At 41.3% G+C, this 24,943-nt stretch overlaps 1 protein-coding gene across 18 annotated transcripts in view; it reads left to right on the forward strand.

The window, feature by feature from the left end:
* FHOD3 (formin homology 2 domain containing 3) overlaps positions 1–24,943 on the forward strand; it is a 573,780-nt gene that overhangs the window by 499,423 nt on the left and 49,414 nt on the right. For all 18 annotated transcript variants that reach the window (XM_061588106.1, XM_061588108.1, XM_061588113.1 and 15 more), the window contains 3 exons: positions 1,362–1,544; positions 5,841–5,960; positions 12,187–12,348. In XM_061588106.1, the coding sequence (XP_061444090.1) occupies positions 1,362–1,544; positions 5,841–5,960; positions 12,187–12,348 (465 nt within the window). The remainder of the gene's footprint in view (positions 1–1,361; positions 1,545–5,840; positions 5,961–12,186; positions 12,349–24,943) is intronic.

Here is a 24,943-nt window from a genome sequence, read left to right on the forward strand (position 1 = left end):
AAGGAACCCATGGGACTGGATGAAATCAGGCTGTAGGTTATATTTCAGGAGTTTCTCACCCTTTTAAAGATTGTAGACCACTAGGACCAAAAGTTGAAGATATGGAGCACAACGGCTAGAAGAAGCTTGCATTTTTTGCAGTTATATATACTAAATTTCCCCTTTCCCATGCTAACATATATGCAAGCTAGTTTCTGGGTTTTATGTTTTTTCTTGTTCTAGTGTTACATTCTAGTATAACCAAGAAATACAATACAGAATAGGGCTTTCACCATAGAAGTGTTCTCATTTCTTTATGGCTCTGAGTCCTTTGGAAGCAACTAAATAGGCTTCCATTAGCAGGCCTGTTGGAAGGACAACTGTCCAAGTTCAGTCCCCCCCCTCACAGGATCCTTGCACCAATGAGGGGGACTTGCCCTTGGTTACTGAAAGAATAGCAAAGGGAGAGAAGGTTAAGGTGGGAAGATGGGTCCCAAATCTCACCTCTCCAGCACAAGGATTTTTTCAGTGGTGAAGTGGGATTGTTCTTCACCACCTAAAGGATAATGGGAGTAGAAAAAATAGTTGTAAGAAGAAGGTAACCAAGAAATTCTACTATTCTATGAAATGAGTTATATGCCAACCCTTTCTCATTCACCAGTTCATCCCATCTGCAAATTATTTGTGGAGCCCTACTTATAATAAGTAGGTAATATTGGAAAGAGAAACATAACATTCCCAGAAATGACTGTTCACAACTACATTATGTAGTTCCATAAATTAAGCACATCTCCAACACACAGTTGTCCTATCTAACAAAAGCATGGGGCAATGGGCTATTGGCCACTTTAGCTGAGTGAGCCTACCTGCTATTACAACATGGAACTGTATGTATACAGCTTCAACTAAATGGTCAGAAGCAATCCTGATCACATGTTTGGAGCAGGGGCAAGGAAGTGGGATGTATTCAAGCCCTTCTGCTTTTTGTCCTCCTGGGGCTGCCCATGTTTGGTTCCTGAAGCTGCCTGGGGCTTCCAGGCCCCAGGACCTGCACAGCGCACCTGTACATGCAGATAGAATCTCAACCTGCCATGGGCATACAGGCACAGACCTCCTTCCTGTAGCACAACACCATTGCTGGATTGTGCTGATTGTAGCCAAGACTGATGAGAAAATGTATTTTAATGGTCAGATGCTTTGAAAATAATAGATGAAAAATAAAATTAGTCTGAAGATTTTAATGCAGATAATCCTTATTATTTCTCAAAAACCTTTTCTAAAAATGTATAAAAACTAATTTCAACTATTATGGGTATAAATTAGATTAGATTAAATTAGCTGTCTTTGGTTTTTAGTCTTGTGTATGTTCTCTGTCTTTCTAGAAAATTCTCACAATGATTCCCACAGAAGAAGAGAAGCAGAAAATTCAGGAGGCGCAGCTAGCCAATCCTGATACCCCTCTGGGCAGTGCTGAGCAATTCCTTCTGACACTTTCTTCCATCACTGAACTGTCTCCTAGACTTCAGCTCTGGGCATTCAAAATGGATTATGAGCTTGTCGAAAAGGTAATTCCTGGTTGTTAAATAAACTGAAGTAGTTTCTAATGTTTAATTCAGTCTGCTTATTTTATCTCTGTTATGGCAAATATCTCTCCACTAAGTCTTTCATGAGCACATTTTTTGTATAATACATAATAAAGTATCCAATAGTTTTTTTTAAAAAATTAAGTTTATGTTTCTCTCCCCGGCTAGCCTACCCTGTTTGAAACATAGGGGAGTTTCAATGAGATAAGAACTACAGCAGGAAGTAATTTCTAACCTAAATATTTCTCAAAACACAGCAATTTGGCAGAAAGGAAGGAAAATAAATGTCTTGGGTATAACAAATAATCTACATTTATATCTATCTATCTATCTATCTATCTAAATATCTAAATATCTAAAATCTATCTATCTATGCTCTACCAACATAAATAGCCAACTAAATATGGAGAAACAACAGACAAAACTCACAGGAATCCCTCAATGGTATGGAAGAACAAGTGTAATAAATATGAGTGGTAGCTGCTGTTGTGTAACAATTACAACATATTCTCTTAACACCTCAAATTATTATATTATTATGACAAGATATCTTGGACTCCATCCTGTCTCTTGCATCATCAGAAAAGCTGCCCATCAGCTGATTGGTGGTTACATTGTGCCTTCAAAGGAGCTTGTTGTCAGAGGCTATCATCTGATTGATGCTATAAGAGTGAGCTTCTTTAAAGTTTTCATCTGACATAATGATGTCAGGTGATTAATAGGTGGATAGCCCAACCCACCAGCTGGTCCACAGGTGATGGAGGAGGTAAGGATGTGACCCTCTGGATGGATCCAGTTCCTCCTTACTTTGAAATAAGCCCAACTGAACTCAATAGGACTTACTTATGAGTTGAGTAGACATGTGTAGGATTGCACTGTTAGACTGTTAAGTAAGACTGAAAGTACAAACTATACCTTGCCAGTCTTAAAACAACAATATGGGCTTCCAGTCAGATTCTAAGCAAATTTCAAAGTGCTGCTTTTAACCTTTAAAGTCCTAATCAACTTGGGACCCAGGTGTCTTAAGGGCTGCCTTTTCCCACATGAGCCTGCCTGCCTAAGTATTATGATCTTTCTCTGTGGCCCTTTGTGTCCTCTTACCATCAGAGGTGAGGTGGGTGGTAACTGGATAAATAGCACCCTTGGTTCTGATGCCTTTGACTTTGGAAGTCTGTCTGGTTTCAAGTTCATTTACTTTCCTTCACCAGGTGATTCTTTTAATTTTACCCAAGAATTTTAGATACTAGTTTTAGTGCTGTGATTATTTGTTTTGCTTTTATTATTTTACTGGTTGATGATATGTGTATTGATTGTATTTTTATGTAAATTGTTCTGAGAGCTTTGTCAGCACTGAAAAGTGGGGTAAAATATTTTAAATAAATAATAACTAAATAAATATGATATTTTGGGAGAGTGGAGAGGTCATGCCTATAACAGGACACCCCTCCCCCCAACCTTCCCAAGCTGTTCCAAAACACCTGCAAGGCCCTGATTATATTGCCAATTATTGAGAACCAATTTGCTTTCCTTTTTTAGCTCCTTAGATTGTATATCAATTATCAGTATTGATTTTGGAGAAAACAAAGCAACACTTGGCCACACAGAAAGCCACCTAATTAAATCCATTCCTTACAATTCCTGTATATCATTCTCTCTTCTCTTCCATTTCTTTTTTTCCTGCTTTTTTGATCTCTGTATATCAGAATTCACTTACTCAGATAAAACAGTAAAATGTATGGGTGGTAGCCCGTGCTAGTCCTACTCAGAGTAGACCCATTGAATTTAATGGACCTAAGTTAGTCATGTTCATTAATATCAGTGTGTTTATTCTGAGTAGGACTAGCACTGGATACAGCCCTGGGTTTTCAAGATTTCCAACCTCTTTTCAAATGCAAAGGTCCATTAAAAGTTTCCAACTTAAGATACTGGAATCAGTCACATTTTATTATCATTAACATGAGATTTCTTCTTTTTCTTCTTTTTTTATAAACAACAACTGCAGACTGATTAAATGAGAGTTCCCATAAAAACTCAAGCTATGTGTTACGCAGAGGTCCATTACTCTTTCCTCTGCCTTTTGAAGCCTGGGCAGGCTGTGAGCTGGGGTGGAGAAAGGGTGCACAACGAGTCTAGCTGCTTAAAACAGTAGCTTATGGAGGGCAATGTTAATCTGAAAAAGGACTGGAGGGAAAAGCACACATGCTTTCTTCACTCCTACTAACAACCTGTCCAGGCTGCTCTTCCTCCTAGAAAACTCCAAAGGAAAGAATAGTGAAACTCCACATAATTTGTAATTTGAGCCCAAGTGTGTAGACACTAGTATAAACCTAACTTCTCAAGTAGCCCTTGGCTTCTGTGGCATTCATCTATGGCTTGAGTTTCCCACTGAGATCCAGCAAAAGAGAGTTGCACTCTGGAAAAGTTTCTGCACATTGAGCACCTCAACTGCTTGCAGAAAAAGCTGTTCTGGAAGTGCCTGGAATCCGTGAGTGGGTGGATGGGAAGGAACAGGCTGAAGCTTAATCCTGATAAGACTGAGGTGCTGCTTGTGGGTGACAGGGGAAGGTTGGGTGTTGTTGACCTGAGGCTTAATGGGGTGAGTTTACCCCTGAAGGATCAGGTCCGCAGCCTCGGGGTTGTTCTTGATTCCAAGCTGTCCATGGAGGCGCAGATTTCGGCAGTGAGCCGGGCAGCTTGATATCAACTACACCTCATACGGAGGCTGCAACCCTACCTCCCTATTCATCAGCTCCCACTGGTAGTACATGCCCTGGTCACCTCTCGATTAGACTACTGCAATGCGCTCTATGTGGGGTTACCCTTGAAAACGGTCCGGAAACTACAACTGGTGCAGAATGCGGCGGCTCGGTTGCTTACAAACAGCCGCCACCGCGATCACATCACACCAGTGTTATTTCATCTACATTGGCTTCCAGTTGTTTTCCGGGCCCAATTCAAGGTGTTGGTGTTAACCTTTAAATCCCTATATGGTCTCGGCCCAGTTTACCTGAAGGAGCACCTCCAGTACCACAAATTAAGCCGCCCGACTAGATCAGCCACGCAGGGCCTTCTCTCAGTCCCACCAACGAAAACAGCTAGGTTGGTGGGGACTAGAGAGAGGGCATTTTCAGTGGCGGCCCCCACTCTCTGGAACTCCCTCCCGTTTGATCTTCACCATGCCCCTTCCCTGGATACATTTTGCCGAGCCTTAAAAACTTGGCTCTTTGGACAGGCCTTTGGGATCTCCGGGGTGGGCTAATTTTTCTGTGATTGTTTATTGTTTCTGATTGCCCTACATAGTTTTACGCCTGCATTAGTGTTGACTGCATTGTATTTTATTCTGTAATTAAATTGTATTTTATTGAATTTTAATATGTACGTCGCCTAGAGTGGCTTCGGCCAGATAGGCGACACAAAAATTAAATTTATTATTATTATTATTATTATTATTATTTGTTGGTGGGGGAGCCTTCTCCATAATTCTGGCCGTGACCCAGAGATTTGTATGTGTGTCACCAGGCCTACCCTAAGTTTGCTGCTGTTTCTCTTTGCTTGGCCATTGAGGCTGAACTCATTGCAGATTCCCCTTTTCCTTCACCTGATATCTGGCTAGTGGTGGGATCGAAGTGGATAATGCTGCTCGTGGTTCGGGGAGAGGGGGAAGTTGAGAGACCATACTGACCAAAAGCAGCATCCAGTAGATGCAGTTGATGCTTGATAAATCAGAAGCAACTGTTCTACTATTCATTATTGGAGATCTCTATTCCTCTTTCTCAAATGCCAAAGAGGAAAAAAATTACCAGCAGAATTATTCGTATGTGACAGAGTTGAAGAATTTGATGCACTTGATTTCAGCTGGGATAAATTTGCGGAACTCTAGTAAAGTCCATAGTGTAGATCCGCACTGTACTGTTTGAAAATGTCAAAGTAGTAGTAAGATACTACTTTGTGCAGAACAATGGGAGAAATCAGGCCAAGGCTCACATACAGAATTATACCCTATAGCAGCCTTCGTCTTGCTTAGGATCATGCATCTTGCTCAAATTAAAAAGTAATTTGAACACAGTTGTCTTGGAGTTTAAAAAGATTTTAGTTTTACTACTAGGATTGGAAGTGGGTGTAATGTTTGGAACATTCAGTAGCTGAGAAAGGAAAGACAGCCAGTACCAGCGATTTCACATTTGATGGAGCAGTTTGGGAATCTTTGTGGTAATTAAAAACATTTAATTGATGCAGAACACTCCACACGGCATTATTTTCTTTTTCTGTTACTGTCAGGAGGTTGCAGAACCACTTTTGGATTTGAAGGAAGGAATGGACCAGCTGGAGAACAACAAAACATTGGGATTTATCCTTTCTACGCTACTAGCCATTGGAAATTTTCTCAATGGAACCAATGTAAGCTTTACCTCCACTATTGCCTGAATATTATTACAGTGGCTATGACAACGTGAATAAATCACGGAGAGACAAAACTCAAAGAGAAGGAGACAGCCCTCTGTTTGCTGTTCTTCTCCCTATCTTGCATAGATCAATGCTGAAAAATTCTTTTTTGACAATTGGTTGAGAGGATGAGGACAAAATGAAACCCTCTCAAAAGAACATGGAAAGGGGAAAGACATTTCTTTTAAAAGGGGGGAGTATAGCTTACTTTACTTAACCTGAAAAAATGGCCAAGGGTTTTCCCATTTTTCTTGCTTTTTAATTTTTTAAGTCATGTACCATTCACAGCAGCACAGACTCTCAGCAGCTTCCCACCAGCTGTACTTCCTGGAATGCCTTGGGACTGATATCACATTGCAGCATGTCACTCTCAAGGCTTTTCAGAAGTGTGGCTGCCACAGAGCAGCACAAGGCTCTCTCCACAACTTCCCACATGCTGAACCTCCTGGCAAGTCCCAGTATGGTAAGTTTCAGCCCTCTCCTGAAAATTTCAGGGAAATCCCCAACTCCAAGAAAGCAAAAGAAAATCAGCTCCCATTTTTGCTGTGGGAAAATATCTTTGGGAAATCTAGAAGAGAATTTCAAACCAGCCTTAATCTCAAGAGGTATCAAGGGCAGTCCTGATCACCCAGAACCAAGTCAGGTCCATCCGGAGTGACCAAGAGCAATCTAGAGCTCAAAGCCCTCTGTAGAAAAACCAGACAGCTTACCTTCAAAGTGTTTCAATGATTAATTGCAACCAGTGCTTTTTTTGTGATGGTACTCTGTGGACTTTGCTAATTGACAGCTCTAGGTTCCAAGCCAGGGCTAGAATCTCATCCAACACTCTTCAGTCACCGTGCTTGGGGGAGAAATGATGAAGTCTTAAAAGTCACAGCTCTCTTCCACTGGTTTCACTCTTTTGTTAGTACATTGAACATTAAAAAGGATTTGGTGGAGTCTGGTGGTATTTATGTTCAGCTTGTCTTATCCTTCAGTACCCTGCCCAGCTTTTCTCATATAAATACCTGTGTGTTTACCATCTTTTCCCAATCAATCCCAGTCCCATACTAGAAAAAAAAGTTTGTTGTTTGTGTCTTAGTTTTAAACAGTGTCACACTTCTCTTATTCCCCCTCCCAACCACCAATTTTGTACCTAGTTTTTTAGGTTATCTATTTTATTTACAGCTGCATTCTGTTTTCTGTATCTGCCTTTATTAGCGCTTTGTTGTGTGTGTGTTTGTGTGCGCCACTAAGTCTTGTGAGTACATTGTTACACAGTCCAGTACATTGTACACAGTCAGTGCACAAGCACACATATAGTGTCTATTAAGCTTAGCACTAGCATTCTCTCTACCAGTGCCATCAGGAGATCATCTCCTCTGACGCCCCCACTGCTCTTGTGGTGGTGACCCCCCCCAGACTGCAGTGCATCATAACACCAGCTGCATGCTGCTGCACTTAAAGAGGCAGCACCAGTCTGTCATGCTCGGGGCACAGGAACCAAGTCCCAGCAGTCAGGCAGCAAGGGCAAGAAGGCGGCCCATCATCTTGGAGCGAGGATCAAGTCCCCTGCTAGTTGTCTCCCCCCCCCCGGAAGACTTAAGCAGGCAACAATGGAAGAGATAGGGTGGGGGAGATATAGGGCCACGAGTTGGAGGTTTCCAACACTATATCAAATCACCAAATGTGTTGGTAAGATGGTGGCATTGGACAGCCAGCCATTCAGCTCTGTGCAGAATGCAGGCTTCAAGAGGCTAATGACTCCTGTGGTGTGTTATTATACACTGGTGTGTAACACCACCTTAAGCAAGAGGGAGGGAGGCACCTTCACACTGTTGCTTCTGTGGCTGTTTAGCTGCCACCCTCTGCCTACCTACCTCACTGCCTTTCAATGCAGCTCCTACTGTGAACTCAGGAGAAAGCACGGTGTCCCGACCGCTAAGGGGACTACTGTGGCAAGACTTCCTAGATCTCAGTTGCTTGCTACTGCCCACCTCACTGCCTTTCAGGGTAGTAATTCAACTCTGCACATGGAGATGCTGTTAGTGCCCATCCCACCTGACTAGGGTGCCTGTCTTTCTTTGACTAAACTACCTGGGAAATGGAGTTTAACCATTCAATCAAATTGTTTTTTAAGGCCAAATAGGAGCATGAGAATTGGCAGGATTGAGTATTCAAGTGACTATACAGTCTTTAAAAAAAATAAAAATTAATAATTGTGTGGGTATCTCAACAAACCCTGGACCTACTTGTCTGCAATTTGGTAGGGATAATCTCTGTCTCTAAATTGCATGCGCTTACAGAAAAAACCAAGAACCTTATGGCCATTTTGTTTATTTTAAAAAAGCAAACTTTAAAGGAAGGTAGCGTAAAAAACCCTGACCTAGCTGTCTGCAATTTGGTTAGTTTAATCCCCTCTTGTGGGGCTACTATTTCTCCAAATTTCATGCATCTGTGTGGAAAAGCAAAAAAGCAAAAAAAAGCTGTGGCTGGTTTGGTTTACCAATGCAAGTGAATGGACATACCAAAGAATCGGATTTCTGAATCTCATTTCCAAATTGGGTCAGATAAGGTCCAGATCAATTCAGTCTGAATCATGGCCTGAACGGAATTGGAGGCCCTGGCACAGCTCTAGGCTCTGCAATTGTTTTGGTCAAAAATGAAGAAGGGGCTTGCTGCCTCTCCGACCAACCAGCAAGCTGACAAAATAGAAAGTATAAAATACGAAATCACAGCCACAATAGAACCAATTATTTAAAAATGACAAGCTATGAAATAACAATCATAGCAGGCATTCAGATATTTTGCCACCTGTTCAGTAATAAATGTATTGGTGCCTTCAAGAGAGGAGGGTCTTTAAAGGTTGATCAGGAAACCATCTCAAAAGAGGATATAACAGGGTTCTCTAGCTCTCTGATAAAAACTAAAGTAAAAGAACACACTAGAGACTGTTTTGACCTCTGAGTGATTGCATGGACACCATCAACCTTTAAGGGGAACTGTAGCAAATCTGCCATCTAAAACTTTGAAGGCAAGACTTCCCAGGAGGATCGCTCCGCCTGTGCTGCCTCTGGGACGGGCTCCCGTCTTGGATGAAACTTTTTCAGTTTTAAAACCAGTCAGGAGGGCTTTTTGACTGGGGATAATTTCTTCCGGATAAGGAAGAAACGTAGAGATTTCCCACACAGCTTTGTTGTGTTTGTTGGAGACTGGAATTCATTAGAATGGTCTGCGAAAGAAGGTCTTCCAGCAGCTCGGACGGAGCTAGGATTTCTAGCTAGCTCAGCTGATTAAGTGAGCCGTTTTTTTTTCTTCAAAGAAAAACGGATTAACAGGCAAGCATTCTCCTGTCTATGCTCATTATTTTGTTATCTATACAGCTAAAGAGATTTGTCAAAGAACCAGCAATTAAGAAACCCTGGGTGAGTCATAACCTTCTCTTTTATTCACGGAACTAAGGGGAAGAAAATAAAAATAGCCTATCTTTTTTTTTTTATTGCAAAAAGCTGGCATGGAAATCAGCATTGTAAAGATTACAAATGGATGAGGGGTTTCTAATTGGAAGAGAAAAAATTTTTTTTTATTTATAAGACTTTTTCCGGTCTACTTTTTTTTTTTTTTGATGAATCTGCTCATTCTTTCTGCTACTAGTTATTTGGATGCTGTGAACTAAAGCTGTTTTTGCACTTGCTGTCTAGAGTGTGACGTCAGTTGGTTTGAAAGATTAACTCCTTTGTAACTGGATAAAGAAATAAACTGTTCTTTGCTTGGGACATTGAAAATTGAAGGAGTTTTGTTCCTTTGGTTTTAAGAATGACAATTAAGAAGATGGTTGAGACCATGGATGTACAAGAAGGGACTTTATCTTTAGATATGTTTCAGAAAATAATGAATGGGATTAAGCTAACAAAAGAACTGAGAAATAACAGACAAGCGTTGAAAATTGAATTTGGCGAAATGAGACAGGAGCTGAAAGAAATTCAGGATTCTATGAGAAAGGAGAATAAAGATAGATCTGGAAAACCAAAAAAGGATGAAAGAAAAATTAAAGGCAAGGTTCAAACTATGGAGATTGGATTAAATATGGACTTGGAAAAAGATTTGGATTTCCTGGCTGTGATGGATCCTGGAGACAAATATTATGGTTTGGAACTCAGCGCTGTCCCTGAAGGAATTGATGAAGAGATTGGAGATAAAGATATTATCGGTTCAAAAAAATTCTTGGACTGGAAGGATTTGATGGAACTTGAAATGGAGAAAGTTTACAGAATTAATCCCTGTTTTTTGTCAATGGAAAAACCTTCAAGAGATGTGCTAGTGTATTCTGTAAAAAAGAGGAACAGAGATGCAGCTTTGCAACAATACTTCAGTGATACGTTCGGAATTGATGGCAAGGAAATATCTGTGATAAAGGAAATTCCTATCAGACTCTTACTATGTGACTATGACAGCAAGATTATTTGGTTCGTGAAGATGGAAGATGGAAGATGGAACCAACACGGATAATGGAAGAAGAGCGATTTGAAATTACTGGATTTAGTAGACTTGATGAGTTGGATTAATTGACATGTCTATCTAGAAAAAACATTGATGGACATATATCTCAAGGATTGGAAACTTCTCTTTGACTTTTCGTGGAAGAATAAAATGATATGATGTTAATGAGATTTGATACCAACTAAGATAACCGCTGGAGGAAGGTGATTTTATAATCTATTAAGAGACAGGCTTGTTATATATTATAGACTTATAGCTGAACTATGACAAATCAGAAGTCAATAGGTTTTTTTTTATTGTATTAGTTATTAATTTGTGTTTTTTCTTTTTGTATTGTTTTGGTTTTGAAAATTTGAATAAAAATTAATTGAAAAAAAAATAAAACTTTGAAGGCAAATGGGCCAATAAAGTGCAACAAAATATAGTAATGTGTAGTGCTATGCTTCTATTCAGGGCTCCAGGCCTTCCTTTCCATTCCCCAAACCTGTTTTTTCCCCACCCCATCCACTGCAACAGTTGGTAATTCATGCGCACTGAGTATGCTCAGTCCTCATCGGTCTGTTTGGGTTATTTTGGGGTGGGGTGAACGCATTGGTGTCCATTTGTCTCTTCTTTTGTTCTCCATTCCGTTATTCCTTTTCCCAATATTGTTTTGCTCTCATCAGCCAGCATTTCGTGGTCACTGAGTCCTCATTAGGGGATTTTTTGTAGGAAGGGAGGTGTCTCCCCCATTTCCCCCTAAAGAGTTTTTATATCACTGTAAATCTTGGGGTTATCCCAGATCTGCTGGTATTTCCCTTGTGTGTGAGTGCTGCTGTTTTGGCTAAATAAGTGTGGGCACTCTCCTTTGAAGATCAGAAAAAGAATCTAAAATTATGATATAGAAGTACACACAGAGTGTTCAAGTGGGTTTTATTTGTTGTGATACATGTGTAAGGGCGCAGTCCAGCTGCTGCTTATGCCAGGCTGAGGGGCACCTGGATGTGGTGGAGCTGTGGTGGTGAAGGAAAGGTTTCAGCGCTGCCAGGCTCCACCGGCAGTCCCCCCGGCGCTGCCACAGTGCCACTGGAGAACTTTGCTGCCACCCAGGCGCAGCCGGGACACAGCTGGCTTAGCCAAGACCAACACAAGTGGAGCCAGTGGAAGGCCTGAAAAGGGGGTGTTCCATGGGCATGTTGGGGCAGAACGGAGGGGAGAGGGACTTGCACCGCATCCTGAGCCCATTCAGCTCAGTCCTCTGTCGCAGCAGCAGCTAAGCTGGGAAAAGGGGTGGTGGAAGGAAAGATACATTTTGGATGTGGTGATTGTCTCCACTTCCACCGGCCTCCTCTGAGTTGGATTGCTCTGTAAGTCAGGCTGAAATATCCATTTTCTCTTTTGAATTGTGTTTTAACCACACTTAGAAGCAATGTTTGAACATTTCTCGCTCAATTAACACTGACGGCTTCAGATGATTTACTCTTATATTAAACATGTTAACTATAAGCATATATAAATTTCCTGATTTTGCAGTTGCTTTAGTAACATGTTCAGATAGCTGGTGCTCTTTTTCTTTTCTCTCCTCCTTCATTTTAACCAAGAGCCTCCTGAGAGCAATCTCTTCCCTCAGACATGTTATGTTATAATTGGGGGGGGGAAGGAGCTTGGCACATAGAAGTGTATCCTTCATGTTATTTTTGTTCCTGTTCTCTCTTCTACATAGGCCAAAGCCTTTGAACTGAGCTACCTCGAGAAAGTCCCAGAAGTCAAGGACACAGTGCATAAGCAGTCTCTTCTGCATCACATCTGCACGATAGTGGTGGAAAAGTTCCCAGACAGCACAGACCTTTATTCTGAGATTGGGGCCATCACTAGGTCAGCCAAGGTATGTCTTTGTGTGCAAGGAAATCTCCTTTTGCTATGACGGAACGGATCTTTATCAGTGTCCGTATGGAACAAAAATGTTTTAAGTGTAATATTCAAGTTTTGCTTTCATACCACTTTTCTCCATTCTTCCTTATAAACCATGTGCTTAGAAATATGGCTTTGTTTTATGTCATTCACTTGGAATTTTTAGGGTATAGGAACTTTCTCTAGCATTTTTCTTCATTTTTCTGTCAAATGGTTTTCTCATCAAAGTTAACAGGGAGCCTATTCTGTAGTGAATGCACTGTTTCTATAGAGCTTTAAAATAATTATAAAGCAATTAATAGAACTAATATTTATTAGAACTATGCAACCCCAGCAAACAATTGAAATCAGTTTGTACCTGGCTCCTCTGTGTGTGTACAAAGCAAAGCTTCTGTCACCCATCTGCCCTCTCAAGTCACTGGGAAGCAAGACAAGACAAAGGGGCCGAGGTTCTAGGAAATGGTGAAGTGCTTTGGCTGTGAGATAAAATGTGAGATAAGCAAACTAACAAAGTCTGTCCTGCAGCATCTGCTTTCCACCAATATTGCAATACTGTATAGAGGTAGATTTTCCTTACAAAAGGAGAGGGAAAATTAGGCATTGGGATAGTACAAGCATCTCTTCGTCACTAGCAGCACAACCAGAGAAGAGAAACAATGCAAAATCAAAGAACAGAGCATAAAACTATATAACCATATGAGTTTTAAAAATAATCAGTGCATACAAATAAATCTTTCAAAGGGATGTTTTCTCACACTTTACAACTGTGGTCGTTTTAAAATCCATTTTAGTCTATTTGTGTATTTATTTCACAAATATCTCAAACCATGAACAGGCAGCCATTCAGTAATTGGCTATTTTGTAAATCATTATCTTGATCCAATTCTTTTTCTTATGTCTTTGTCAGCTATGTCTGAATCCTGTCTGTATCACCAGAGGGGAGAGTAGATCCAGGTTGGCATGTTCCTAAGAATCTCTTTGGTCTAGAATACTCTACAGATATCCTTCAGCTTCTCAACAGGGCCCATATCTTCTTGAATTTTGTCTCTTTCTCACAAGTGATTCCAACATATCTACTTTTTTGTTTTTTGTAGATTTTTGCTTTACTTTGCATAAAAAAACTCTGGATATGATTTGCTTCTTTTGAATGTTTGCATGGGGTTGGTGTTAGAGAGAAGGAATCCAACCCATCCACCTATCAAGATGTGGGATGTTTATGGCCTCTTGGTTGTGTAGCAACTGTCAACATATCTTGCCATTATTGTGATTGTGTCCCAATGTCATGTGGTACTGCTAAGCAACTGAATGACGTAATAAATCAGAGGAAAAATCCACTGTCACTTTTTCCTGTCATTCGGGCAGACTTAAGTTCTGGCAGGTGGTGGCAGAAGCTTTTGTCAGCCATGGATGTTGTAGTTAAGAGTTCAGTGGCCCAGATGTCAAGATGGGATGGGTGAGACAATGTAGATGTGGCATGTTCTTGGATGATTTAACTCTTGAGACAAACTAGAATGTGAAGTTAACTGTGGCTACACTGCAGTGGCTAAAAGCAGATAATTGCTAAGCTGTACCTTTTGTACTGCAGCAATGCAGGGAGGAAAAATTGTCGTTGTGTTGAGAGGTAAGATAGTTTAGTATGCCTGAGCTTGGGTCCTTAAAACTTTAGAAGTTCCTCTGAGAAATATTTCCTCTTATAATTCTATCCTAGTCCAATTATATGCTTGCATGCTGTCTAACCTTATTTAGTATAACTCTATTCATTCCTATGATGCCTGAGGTCTTTTCCTTTGGAATTTTTCTGCACAGTTAGAATCAGAAAAGGCTTTCTATAGCAAGCTCTATTCTCACTTCTCATAGCTGTCACAAATCAAAGATTCTGATGCTGGAAGCTATCCAGGCTGCTAAATGGTACAGATTCCAAAAGTTTGAGAAAACATATTTAAGGAAAATTGGCATAAATAAGCCATGAACATTTTCACTGAGTTACATTACAATTTGGCTTCAACGTGATACGTATATCTTTTACAGAAATTCTAAAGAAGTTAAACAGAGACTTAAATGTTTCACCTATATATTTATTTTCCCATGTGAACATCAGTGAGAATAAAAATTAAGTATATCATTTGGAGGGAGGGTGGAAGAATTCCCAAACCACAAGGTAGTACATCAGCAAAGCATTCAGAAGCAAACTTGTGACATCAAAATCACACTTCTCTATGGAACTAAGCAAATGTCCATTTTCTAAATTGATAACAAGACATATTGTTTGAATAGACTTTAAAAAATAAAACCAAGAAGGTGAGCTGGCAAAATTTTGATTGATTTTTTCATTTTACAATAGCAAGCTTAAGAAATATATTTAGAGCCACAGATAAAAGTGGTCTTCAGAATGATTTCAGTTGTGCACTTACGGAATTGAAGTGTCTGAATTAGGAAGTAGTGTATCCCTCCCCCAATCCAATAAAACCCAAAAGATAGCAGCAAAGACTAGAGTTTCTGTCTTTGGTGTTCAGTGTGTACCCTGAAGTTCCTTCTCAAGAGGCAATATTTTCTTACCTATATGCCCTCAACCTTCCATCATTCTGGAAGCCAAAGGGTGTGCATGCGTGCGTGCGTGTGTGCATGCATGTTTTCAGTTTTCAAACTTTAGTCCTTTGACTTACATAGGAGGTTCCCTATGTTGAATTATAGGGCTGAGTTCTTCTGGGGGAGGCCCAATGCATGTAGCTGGGACAAGAGGAGCCTGGAGAATTACTTTTATTGTACCATCACTCCCTCCTGATCTCCAGGTTTCTCTGCATCAAGAAATGAGCCAGGACCTACAAGGGCACAGCTAGGCTAAGAAACTTTCACACCCATGGAATGGCTGTATCTGCTACAATAGGAAACAGGGCAATATGCTTCTGGGGAAGAATATTGGAAGTGTACTGCTGCAGTGGAGCACCACTGACAGGGGTCAGACCCAAAGGAGGTGACACCAAAGAGCAGTTCCCTTTGAGTGTTAGCCCTTTGGGAAATATTTTTAGTTCAATATTGTTGGGTTCTCCTTTTGAGGTATATTGGAAAAGGGGAGGAAGTTGAGTGGTCTCATGATGTATGTATTATTTCTACTGTTAATTTCTGCTTGAAAACCAGTCCTGTGCTGGTCACTTTCGCAGGCAAAAATTGTTGAGCCAGCATGCTGGCGAATGTGCTTGGCAACATAATTGTGCCTACATGGATACTTCGTTCAGCACCAGCATAGAGTTGAGGGCTGCGGAGACAGGGCTGCTGTTTTCTTTAGGGATTTCATTTCCCTCTCTAGGCTTCTTTCCAGCTCACTGCTGGTTTTGAGTGCTTGTACCTGATGCTGGACTATTGGGAAAGATTACAGATACTGCTAGTGTATCACACACCCAGCTACCTATCAGTCTTCATGGCTGAGCTGACAGTTGTGATCTCCAGTTTGATGCTGAGGACTCCTAGGCATCCAAGGCTACCATGACTGAAATGGCTCAGGACTTCATGGTCATCACGAGAACCATGGGGCTGTCTCAATATGTAATTAGTAGTATTGCATTGATACGCTCTGGAGCTGGTTTTCTCCGATGGGCAGGAGGACAGTGAATTGGTAATGGGGGACTTTTCTCCAACTTTGTTGTGATTGGCTCATATCCTGTTAAGGTTTAAGTTGGCAGTGGCTATCCCTTTCTGAAGGAGTTATGGGTCATTTAAGGTGGTCCTTCTCTGTTGTAAATTGAAGGATTCCAGAGGGCCATTTGGGAATTTACACTTGGCATGGCTAGGGCTCCTGTTGATGCTTTGGTTGCTCTGTGGAATATGGAGATAACTCTTAAGTGGTTGACATCAGTGCTTTAAAGTACCCTCTACTTCCTGCAGCCATGTTCTTGGTATACTGAAGAACTGGGAGCAACAAAATAGAAAGAAAAACAGCTAGATCCCAATTGGCAGAAAATTCACTGCAAGTCTGATCAAACACCAGAAAGAGTTCATTATTTAGCCTACTCTGAGACAATGATGGTAGTGAAGTAGCAATTCTTCTCTGCCACCATTTTGTCCTCATAGTGCGACCTGAGCTTTTTTAGGTGGTTTATGACTTGCTGTATTACGGCCAGTCTGGGAATATGAGAAAACTTTCGAAGACACACTGTAACATATTGCAAAGGACTTTCCTCTCTCCTACTGCAGATATGATGGGAGTGTGACTATACTTCTTGATCTCTCAGTGGCCTTTGATCCCATTGACCATGGTAACCTCTTGGACCAGCTGTATGGGATGGGTATTGGGAGCACTGTGTTAGAGTGGTTCTCCTCTGACCTATAGGGCCATGCCCAAATACTGTGTTTCGGCTCCATGATTTGCTCTGTGGTGCGCCACAGGGCACAGTCTTGACCCCAGTGCTGTTCAGCATCTACATGAAGCCATTGGGAGTGGTCTTTAGGAATCTGGGGACAGAGTCTCAACTGATAATGACATCTCCATTTCTCTCTAACATCTTAGTCAGGAGAGGTTGTGTATGATCCTGACTGTTGTCTAGGCACAATGGTGGACTGGATGAGAGCCAGGAAGCTGAGTTTGAACCCTGGAAAGATAGAAGCTTTGCAGGTGAGTGGTCCCCACATCCAGAAAATTGGCCAGTTGTCTGTTCTGGATGGGGCTGCACTCACTCCAAAAGAACAGGTTTGTAGTCTGGGGATAGTCCAGGATCCATCTTTGTCACTGGAAAGTCAGATAGCTTAAGTGGCTCAGAGTGCCTTTTACTAGCTACAGCTGGTATTGCAACTATGGCCATTCTTGGACAGGGATAGTCTGGCCACAGTAATTCATGCATTGATAACCTCAACACTCTATTGCAATGCAATCTATGTGGAGCTACAGTTGTTACAAATTGCTGTGGCTGGACTGTTGGTGGGGATAGGCTACCACCAGCACATAACTTGGGTGTTTAAAAGCTTGTGCTGGCTGCCCATACGCTACTGGACCAAATTCGGGTTTCTTGTGTTAATTGGCAAGGCCCTTAACAACTTGAGTCCAGGATACCTCAAAGACTATCTGATCCCTTATATCCCTATCCAATCACCGAAGTCTTCAGAGGAGTCACATGGCTCATATCCATCAAGAGCTGGGCATTCAGAATTGTGGGCCCAGTTCAGTGGAACTCACAGCTGAGATCAGACTGTTGAATTTCAAGTGACTAGTGAAGGCTTTTTTAATTTCAGCAGGTATTTTAAGTAAGTTTTCTGATTTTATGGTTAGTTTTAACTGGTTTAACTTTTTTATCTTTTTAAACTTGTTTGTACACTGCTTAGACACTATGGTGTAAAGCAGTATATGAATTGTTGAAATAAATAATAATAAATAAATGTTGGATACTACAATTGGAGGCAGACAATGAGGATGTCCAAAACTCGATATGATATTTGGTCAAGGAAGATATTTCAGTTGCTGAGACCTGAGGATGTTGTCAAGGTGCTTGGAAGAAAATGGCCTATGACATGTAAACTCAACCCTTGCCTTTCTGGCTCTTTACAATAAACTGAGGCTGAATCCAGATAAGAGATGCGGTTGATTGGTGGTGGTTCTAACTTAGTGAATGGTATACATCTTGTTTTTTATAGGGTTGCACTCCCTCTGAAGAAAGAGAGTCACAGTCTGGAGGAGTTCCTTGAACCCCCTCTTTCACCAGAGGCACAAGTTTCCTTTATGGCACAGAGAGCCTTTTACCAGCTTATCAATGGTTCACCAACTGTGTCTCTATCTGGACAAAAATAGCCTACTGTTAGTGATCCACTCTCCCATAACTTATAAGTTATATTACTGTAACGCATTATATGTCGGCCTGAACTGAAGACCTCATGGAAACTTCATTTAGCTCAGAATACTGCTGCTAGACAGCTAACTGGGACTAGATATTATGAGATATGACACAATTGCTTTGCCAATTGCACTGATTCTTATTTAATTTCCGGGCCTTTCTCCAGGTTTCACCACCATCAGACATGTGGCAGGTGGGAAATGGCCTTCTCAGTGGTGTTGCCTTGGCTTTGGAATGCTCTTCCTAGAGAGGATTGCCTGACACCCTTTCTGATGTCTTACTGATGCCAAGCTCAGACCTTTTCATTTTTCCAGGCTTTTAAACTTTTGTTTGCATTGATTACCAGATTATTTGTATATTGTTTTTGTAGGTTTGCTCTTTTTAACTTATTTTAATGTATTAACTATTTGATGGTGTTTAAAAGTTTTTATTGTAAGCCTCTCCAATAATGTATTTGATAAAGTATTTGAAGAGCAGGCAACAGCAGGAGGACCACCTCTGGCTAGGCACCAGTCACTATCTCTGGCCTCTCCAGGTTTTGATACCACACTGAGGTCTATGGGAGAGTAATAGACCTTCAAGAAGCCAAAGAAAGAGCCACCCAAGATATTCAAAACCCCTCACAGGTGGGGCTAGAAACCACTATAAGTTGTTTGGAACTATTTCTGGAGAATCATACTGGCAGTATGTCACCACCAAAGAGTTAACCCAGAGTTTACACTTTGATGCCACCTCTTTTAGCTGTCTAGAGAGTGATGGTAGTCCTCTCCAGTGAGAGAGGGGTCTTTCAGGGTAAAGTTTGTTTTAAGGATAGAATGTCAACTTTTTCTCTCTTTCTGCTGAAAGTCCAGTGAAAGTGGTACTGTAAGCAGGGCCAGTGGTTATTAGCTGTAGTGTTTTCTGACCTTTTCTCCTTTGGTTTCAGTGAGAGAGAAGTCAGTGAGCGGAGAGGAGGCTAAATAGTGGCTAAGTGGAGAGAGGTTTGAGAGGCAACTGGTTAGCTTATTTGGGTTTATTGGGGGGAGGGGGATCTTCTGACTTCTCTGTCTTTTTGTGGTGGTAGATGGTAATGGCGGAAGAGATTTGTCAATGGATTGTTTTTATGATGTGTTTTGGAGAGAGGGAGGTCTTTGGAGATAGAGCGGAGCTATTACATGGGTAAGGATAGAGGGAAGAAGAGCAGCAGCAGGCAGACTGCCTATTACAGGAGGAGGAGCAGACACGCCCATGTGAAGGTGGTGCTGTTGGATGCCAGGTTGGTGAATGGGGAAAGCATGACATCTGGGACTTAATCCTGGTTGAGGGAGCTGATCTAGCATGTACCACGGAGACCTGGTTAAACGAAGGAGGTGGGGTAAATTAGTCCACCAAGATTTCTTATACAACACCAGGAGGTGGACTAAACATAAGACGGGGGGAGGCAGAGTTGCTGTAGTCTGTAGCAATTTCATCCCCCTGAACAAGTGCATTGTTCAGCAGTCTACTAGTTTTGAGTGTTTACCTTTGAGGGGAGGTGGCCAGGACAAAATAGGATTTTTTTTCTGGTGTATCCACCACCCCATTGCTGAAGCGCCTTCCTGTCTGAGCTAGCCAGGTTGGTCCCAGGTGTAGTTTCAGAGTTTCCCAGTCTGATGGTGCTGGGTGACTTTAACATTCACACAGAAGCCACCAGAGGGGATCAGAACATCATGGGCTCCATAACAACTGTGGAAATATCCCAAATGATATCTGGCCCCACTCCTATACCAAGAAACATTCTGGAGTTGGTCTTTTGTTCTGGACAGGATGATGGTTATTTGGTATGGAGAGACAGTTTTTGGACTCATTCTTATGGACAGATCACTACAGTAGGGCACCGCTTTACAACGCTTCGCTTTACAGCAATTCGCTAATACAGCGGTCTCAATTAGACTAAAGCCCCATTCATACGGTGTTTGTTCCACTTTTATGGTGGTTTTCGGGCATCGTGTGCCATTCTATTCAATGGGTTCTGCTTTACAGCGGGGGTCCGGAACGTAACCCGCCATATGAGTGGGGCCCTACTGTATCTGATTTAGGTTTAGGTGCAAAGGAGTTGCTACTTGCAGGGACTGGGGGCCAAAGTCCAATCTTGGAGCCAAATAGATACAAGTGGCTTCCTAACTGCCACCCCAGGTGTTGATTCTATCAAAGCTCTAGTTTGGGCTTTGAGCTGGACAATTATGATTAAGATTATGATTGATGTTGTTGTTAATTAACTGCCCTTCACCCAAAAGTCCCAGGGGAGGTTACAACAGTTTTAAACACATAATTAAAACAGTTAAAAACAACCTAAACAACATCACAGAAAATAGGGCGGGTCCTAAGCATCTTAGGTGTCGAAGGCCAGGGTAAAGAGGTGCGTCTTTAGCATTTGCTGAAAGCTGCCAGACACACTTCAGTGGGGAAGGAGTTCAACATCTTAGGGGCTGCCACAGACAATGCCTCCCCCACCCACCCCAAACTTCTGAGGGTGGCAGAATTACCAAAAGGGCCCCCTCTGCTGATCTCAACAGCTAAGAGGGTCCGTAGGGAAGAAGGTGGCCTTTCAGATATTTGGGACCTAAGTCATTTCGGGCTTTAAACACTAACATGAGCACCTTGAACTGGGCCCGGAAACAAACTGACAACCAGTGAAGCTGTTTTAAAACAGGAGTTATGTGAGTTCTAAAGGGCACCCCAGCTAGTAATCTGGCTGCTGCATTTTGGACCAGTTGAAGTTTCCAAGTCATCTTCAAGGGCAGCCCCACGTACAGTGCATTGCAATAATCCAGTCTGGAAGTTACCAGAGCATGGAGCACTGTAGCCAAGTCTTCTCTGTCCAAAAGGGGCCGAAGCTGACAAACCAGCTGTAAAGGCACTGCTAGCCACTGAGGCCAGTTGACAGTGTTGGATCAAGGAGTATCTCCAGGCTGCAGACCTGCTCCTTCAAGGCAAGAGCAACCCTATCCAGAAGAGGCTGTCTTCCCACCTCCTGGACATGAGAACTCAGGACACGTAACACCTCTGTCTTTTCAGGATTCAGCCTCAATTTATTGGCCCACATGCAGTCCATTACTGCTTCCAAGCACCGCTTCAATACCTCAACTGCCTCTCCTAATTCAGATGGAATAGAGAGGTAGAATGGGGTGTCATCTGCATATTGATAGCGCCTCACTCCAAATTTCCTGATGACAGCTCCCAGTGGCTTCATATAGATGTTAAATAGCATAGGAGACGAGATGGAACCCTGTGGATTTAGCAGCAAGTGACACAATTGCTGCCAAATATCCACTCCCTGCCGTTGGAGTCAAATGAGTTTTCTTGTTTTCCAGAGACCTCAGGGTGATGAAGCAACAAGGACAATGACTAGAGTGATGGTAGTTGAAGTCTCAGGATACATCTGACTGGACACAGATTAGAGCTCATATTAAGGAGGAGGAGGAGGAGGGTTAAATTTATATCCAAAAGGAGCCCAGGGCAGCAAACAACAAGTGATAAAACACTGAAATAATATATTTTTTTAAAAAAAAATTAAAACCATCTTAAAAACAATTATGATACCCATACAGACTGTGATAATCTACTTAAAAAGCTTGTTGAAAGAGGGATGTCTTTAGTAGACAACAGAGACAGCACTTGTTTAATATTTGAGGGGAGGGAATTCCAAAGGGTAGGTGCCACAACGCTAAAGGTCTGCTTCCTATGTTGTGCGGAACAGATTTCCTGATGAGATGGGCCTTCACCTGCAAAACACAGTAATCAATTGGGTTTATAAGAGGTGAGATGATATTTTAGGTATCGTGGTCCCAAGCTGTATAGGGCTTTATACACCAAAAGCAGCACCTTGAATGTAGCCTATACTGCTGTTCCAGAGGGCAGGACTAGAGCTAATGGGTGGAAACTGCAAGGAAGCCAATTTTAGCTAAATATGTTAGGAGAACTTCCTAACCCTAATAGCCATTTGACAGTGAAACAGACTGCCTCAAGAGAGGTGGGTTTTCCTTCGCAGGAGGTGTTTAAGCAGAGACTGGATATCCACCTCTTAGGGATGCTGTAGTTGCATGCTAAATTGTAGGTCCTACCTTGAGCATTTTAGTGAACATCATAAAATTATCAATAAAACACAGCTAAAATCCACAAAAAACTGTTTAAAAATGTATACATGAATTACTTTAAACTCGATTCACATTATATTATAAATATAGACATATCTTGTCGACACAACAGTGTTGCATCCAAGCCAAAGAAAGTCTTAGAGAGAGCTTCCAGTTGCTTAGTCTTTCCTAAGACTCTGATCCCTGTTTCCTGTTCTCACTGTATACATCCTGACTGACATCCCTGCCCCTGAAAAAGACAATACACCAAAACATGTTAGGCATATTACGTTACTAAATCAATTCTTTGAGTATCCTTTTGGTGTTTCCAACTCCTTTTTTTTTTAACATCCTGGTCCTTGCCAACTTGTTATATATTCTCCTAATTCTTGGCAAAATGTGCTCAGTCTTTAAAATAATATCATTAAACTACTCTGTGCAAAATAAACACATTAATGAGCATTGTGTGCCTGTTTCATTCTGATCTGGGAAATGGATTTCTTTAGTGCATAATCTGAAATATGTTTGTGCATAATGAAAACCCACATCTGATAGTAAAACTAACTATTAAGCAGGAGACATATCAACTGTCTTCCAAATGGGTGGATTTTTTTTAAAAAAAATGTTATTCAAAAGTAACTCATGTGGTTGAGTGAAGAGTGGTGGGATGGACTGTTATGCCATCTTGCCTCCCATCATTTGTTCACTGAAGCTCGCCAAAGCTGCTTTTTTTCCCAAGAAGAAAAGCATCTTGGGATGGGATATGTGATTCTGAGCAGAAAAATGGCATGAAAGCCGAATGATTCACCCACTAACCCTTACTGCCACTTTTTTCCACTCCTGATTGCATCATACAAGGCTGTTTGTCAGTTTTTTGAAAATTCAAGAGATTGTTGATATGTCTCCCTAGCATCCAGTTTGGTTCTGAGTCACAGCAGAAAGCACAGGCTTCACAATTAGGTGCTGCTTGAAAAAATCTATGCTAATGGTTTGACCCAGATGTTGCACTTAAGCACATGTACAATTGAGCGAATATGCCCTCATTTTCTAAATGAGCCAGGATTTTGAAAGGACTTCATTTTTTCACATTATTTACTATTCCTATTTAAGCCAAGGAATGAATTGTACTTTAAAGTAAGGTAGGAAAAATCCCATCACCAGACTGGCAAGTACAACAGGCTTTTTTTAAAAAAAAAATCAAATGCCTCATATTACTCATTGTGCTTTTGGGAAGCCATAATTGGGGAAATGAATGATATGCATTTAAGGAAACACACGAAACCAATGAAGTAGTTACTTTCTTTATCACATGATATGGGAGTAGCTTGAGCAAATTTTTGAAGTTGCAAGAACAGAAAAAAAGTGAAGCAAATTACCTCCATAATTATTGTGATTTATAGCTAGTCCTTGTTATGTTTCCATAGCTTGTAATATATTTATCCAGTCTGACCAGCCTAAATATAAGGAGTGGATGGGGCAGGGTCACAGAGCCACCACTCAGCAGCCACTCACTGCCACTTACCAGAATGAGGCAGTGGTGAGGTCTGGGTTGTGTAGGTGCTTCCAACAGTACACCCCTGTAGCCCCAGTCTCACCACTGCTCCACCCTGGTAAGCGTCAGTGACACTGCTGTTGCCAGGGCAACTCTATGTAAACTATTCTTGCTAAATAATGAAATTAATTAATCAACAATAAGTGATTGCAACAGAGATTTTCTATCTGTCATCTTTATTTTTACTCTTCTGCATTTTCATTCTAAATTTAAACACACTGTTTACCCAATAAGATTTTTTTGCACAAGAGAATGCTTTCAGGATCAATCTCCAAAAGATTTTGCTTCAATTCCCTTCATGTATAAATGTCATGTATAAATGCCAAATGTAAGTCTAAGCCTACTTACCTTCACTCTCCAAAAGGTGTTTGGCTGTCAAAGCTGAAGGGATCACTATCTATTAGACTGGCAGGCACATGCAGATTGTTACACAAAATGCACTGCTTTATGAGAGAAACTTTGAATCCAGGATCTAGACTTTCCCACCCTGATGAAAATGTTTCCAAATACCAACTAATCCTATATTTTATTCTATATATTTGATTCCAATTCAGAAAGATCAATTGATTTATCTGTTTAAGGATATAGCACATCATTAACCCCTATCCAGTTCCTCCACACCCACATATGAAAATATGTTTACCATAAGACATCATAGGTTACATACAAAAAGAGAATAAAGTCCTTTGGGTATTTATTTATTTGATTTATATCCCACCCTTCCTCCCAGCAGGAGTCCAGGGCAATAGCCCTATATATTAGGGCTATGTACACAGACAGTCATTAATGTAATGTATTGCCTTCAAGTCGATTCCGACATACGGCGACCCTATGAATAGGGTTTTCTTGAGGCTGAGAGGCAGTGACTGGCACAGTGAGCTTCATGGCTGTGTGGGGATTCAAACCCTAGTCTCCCAGGTCGTAGTCCAACACCTTAACCACTACACCATGCTGGCTGTCATTAACCTGCCTTTAATAAAAATGAACTTCCTATTTCCATCTGTTCCTCTCATATAAAATTTATTTTTTCTTAATTCCTAACAAAGGATCCTTCAGCATCGTGGACCATGAATGCTGAACCTCCTCTACACTGTTGCAGTCTGTTAT

This window comes from Rhineura floridana, chromosome 11, assembly GCF_030035675.1.
Source record: "Rhineura floridana isolate rRhiFlo1 chromosome 11, rRhiFlo1.hap2, whole genome shotgun sequence".
Classification (NCBI taxonomy): domain Eukaryota; kingdom Metazoa; phylum Chordata; class Lepidosauria; order Squamata; family Rhineuridae; genus Rhineura; species Rhineura floridana.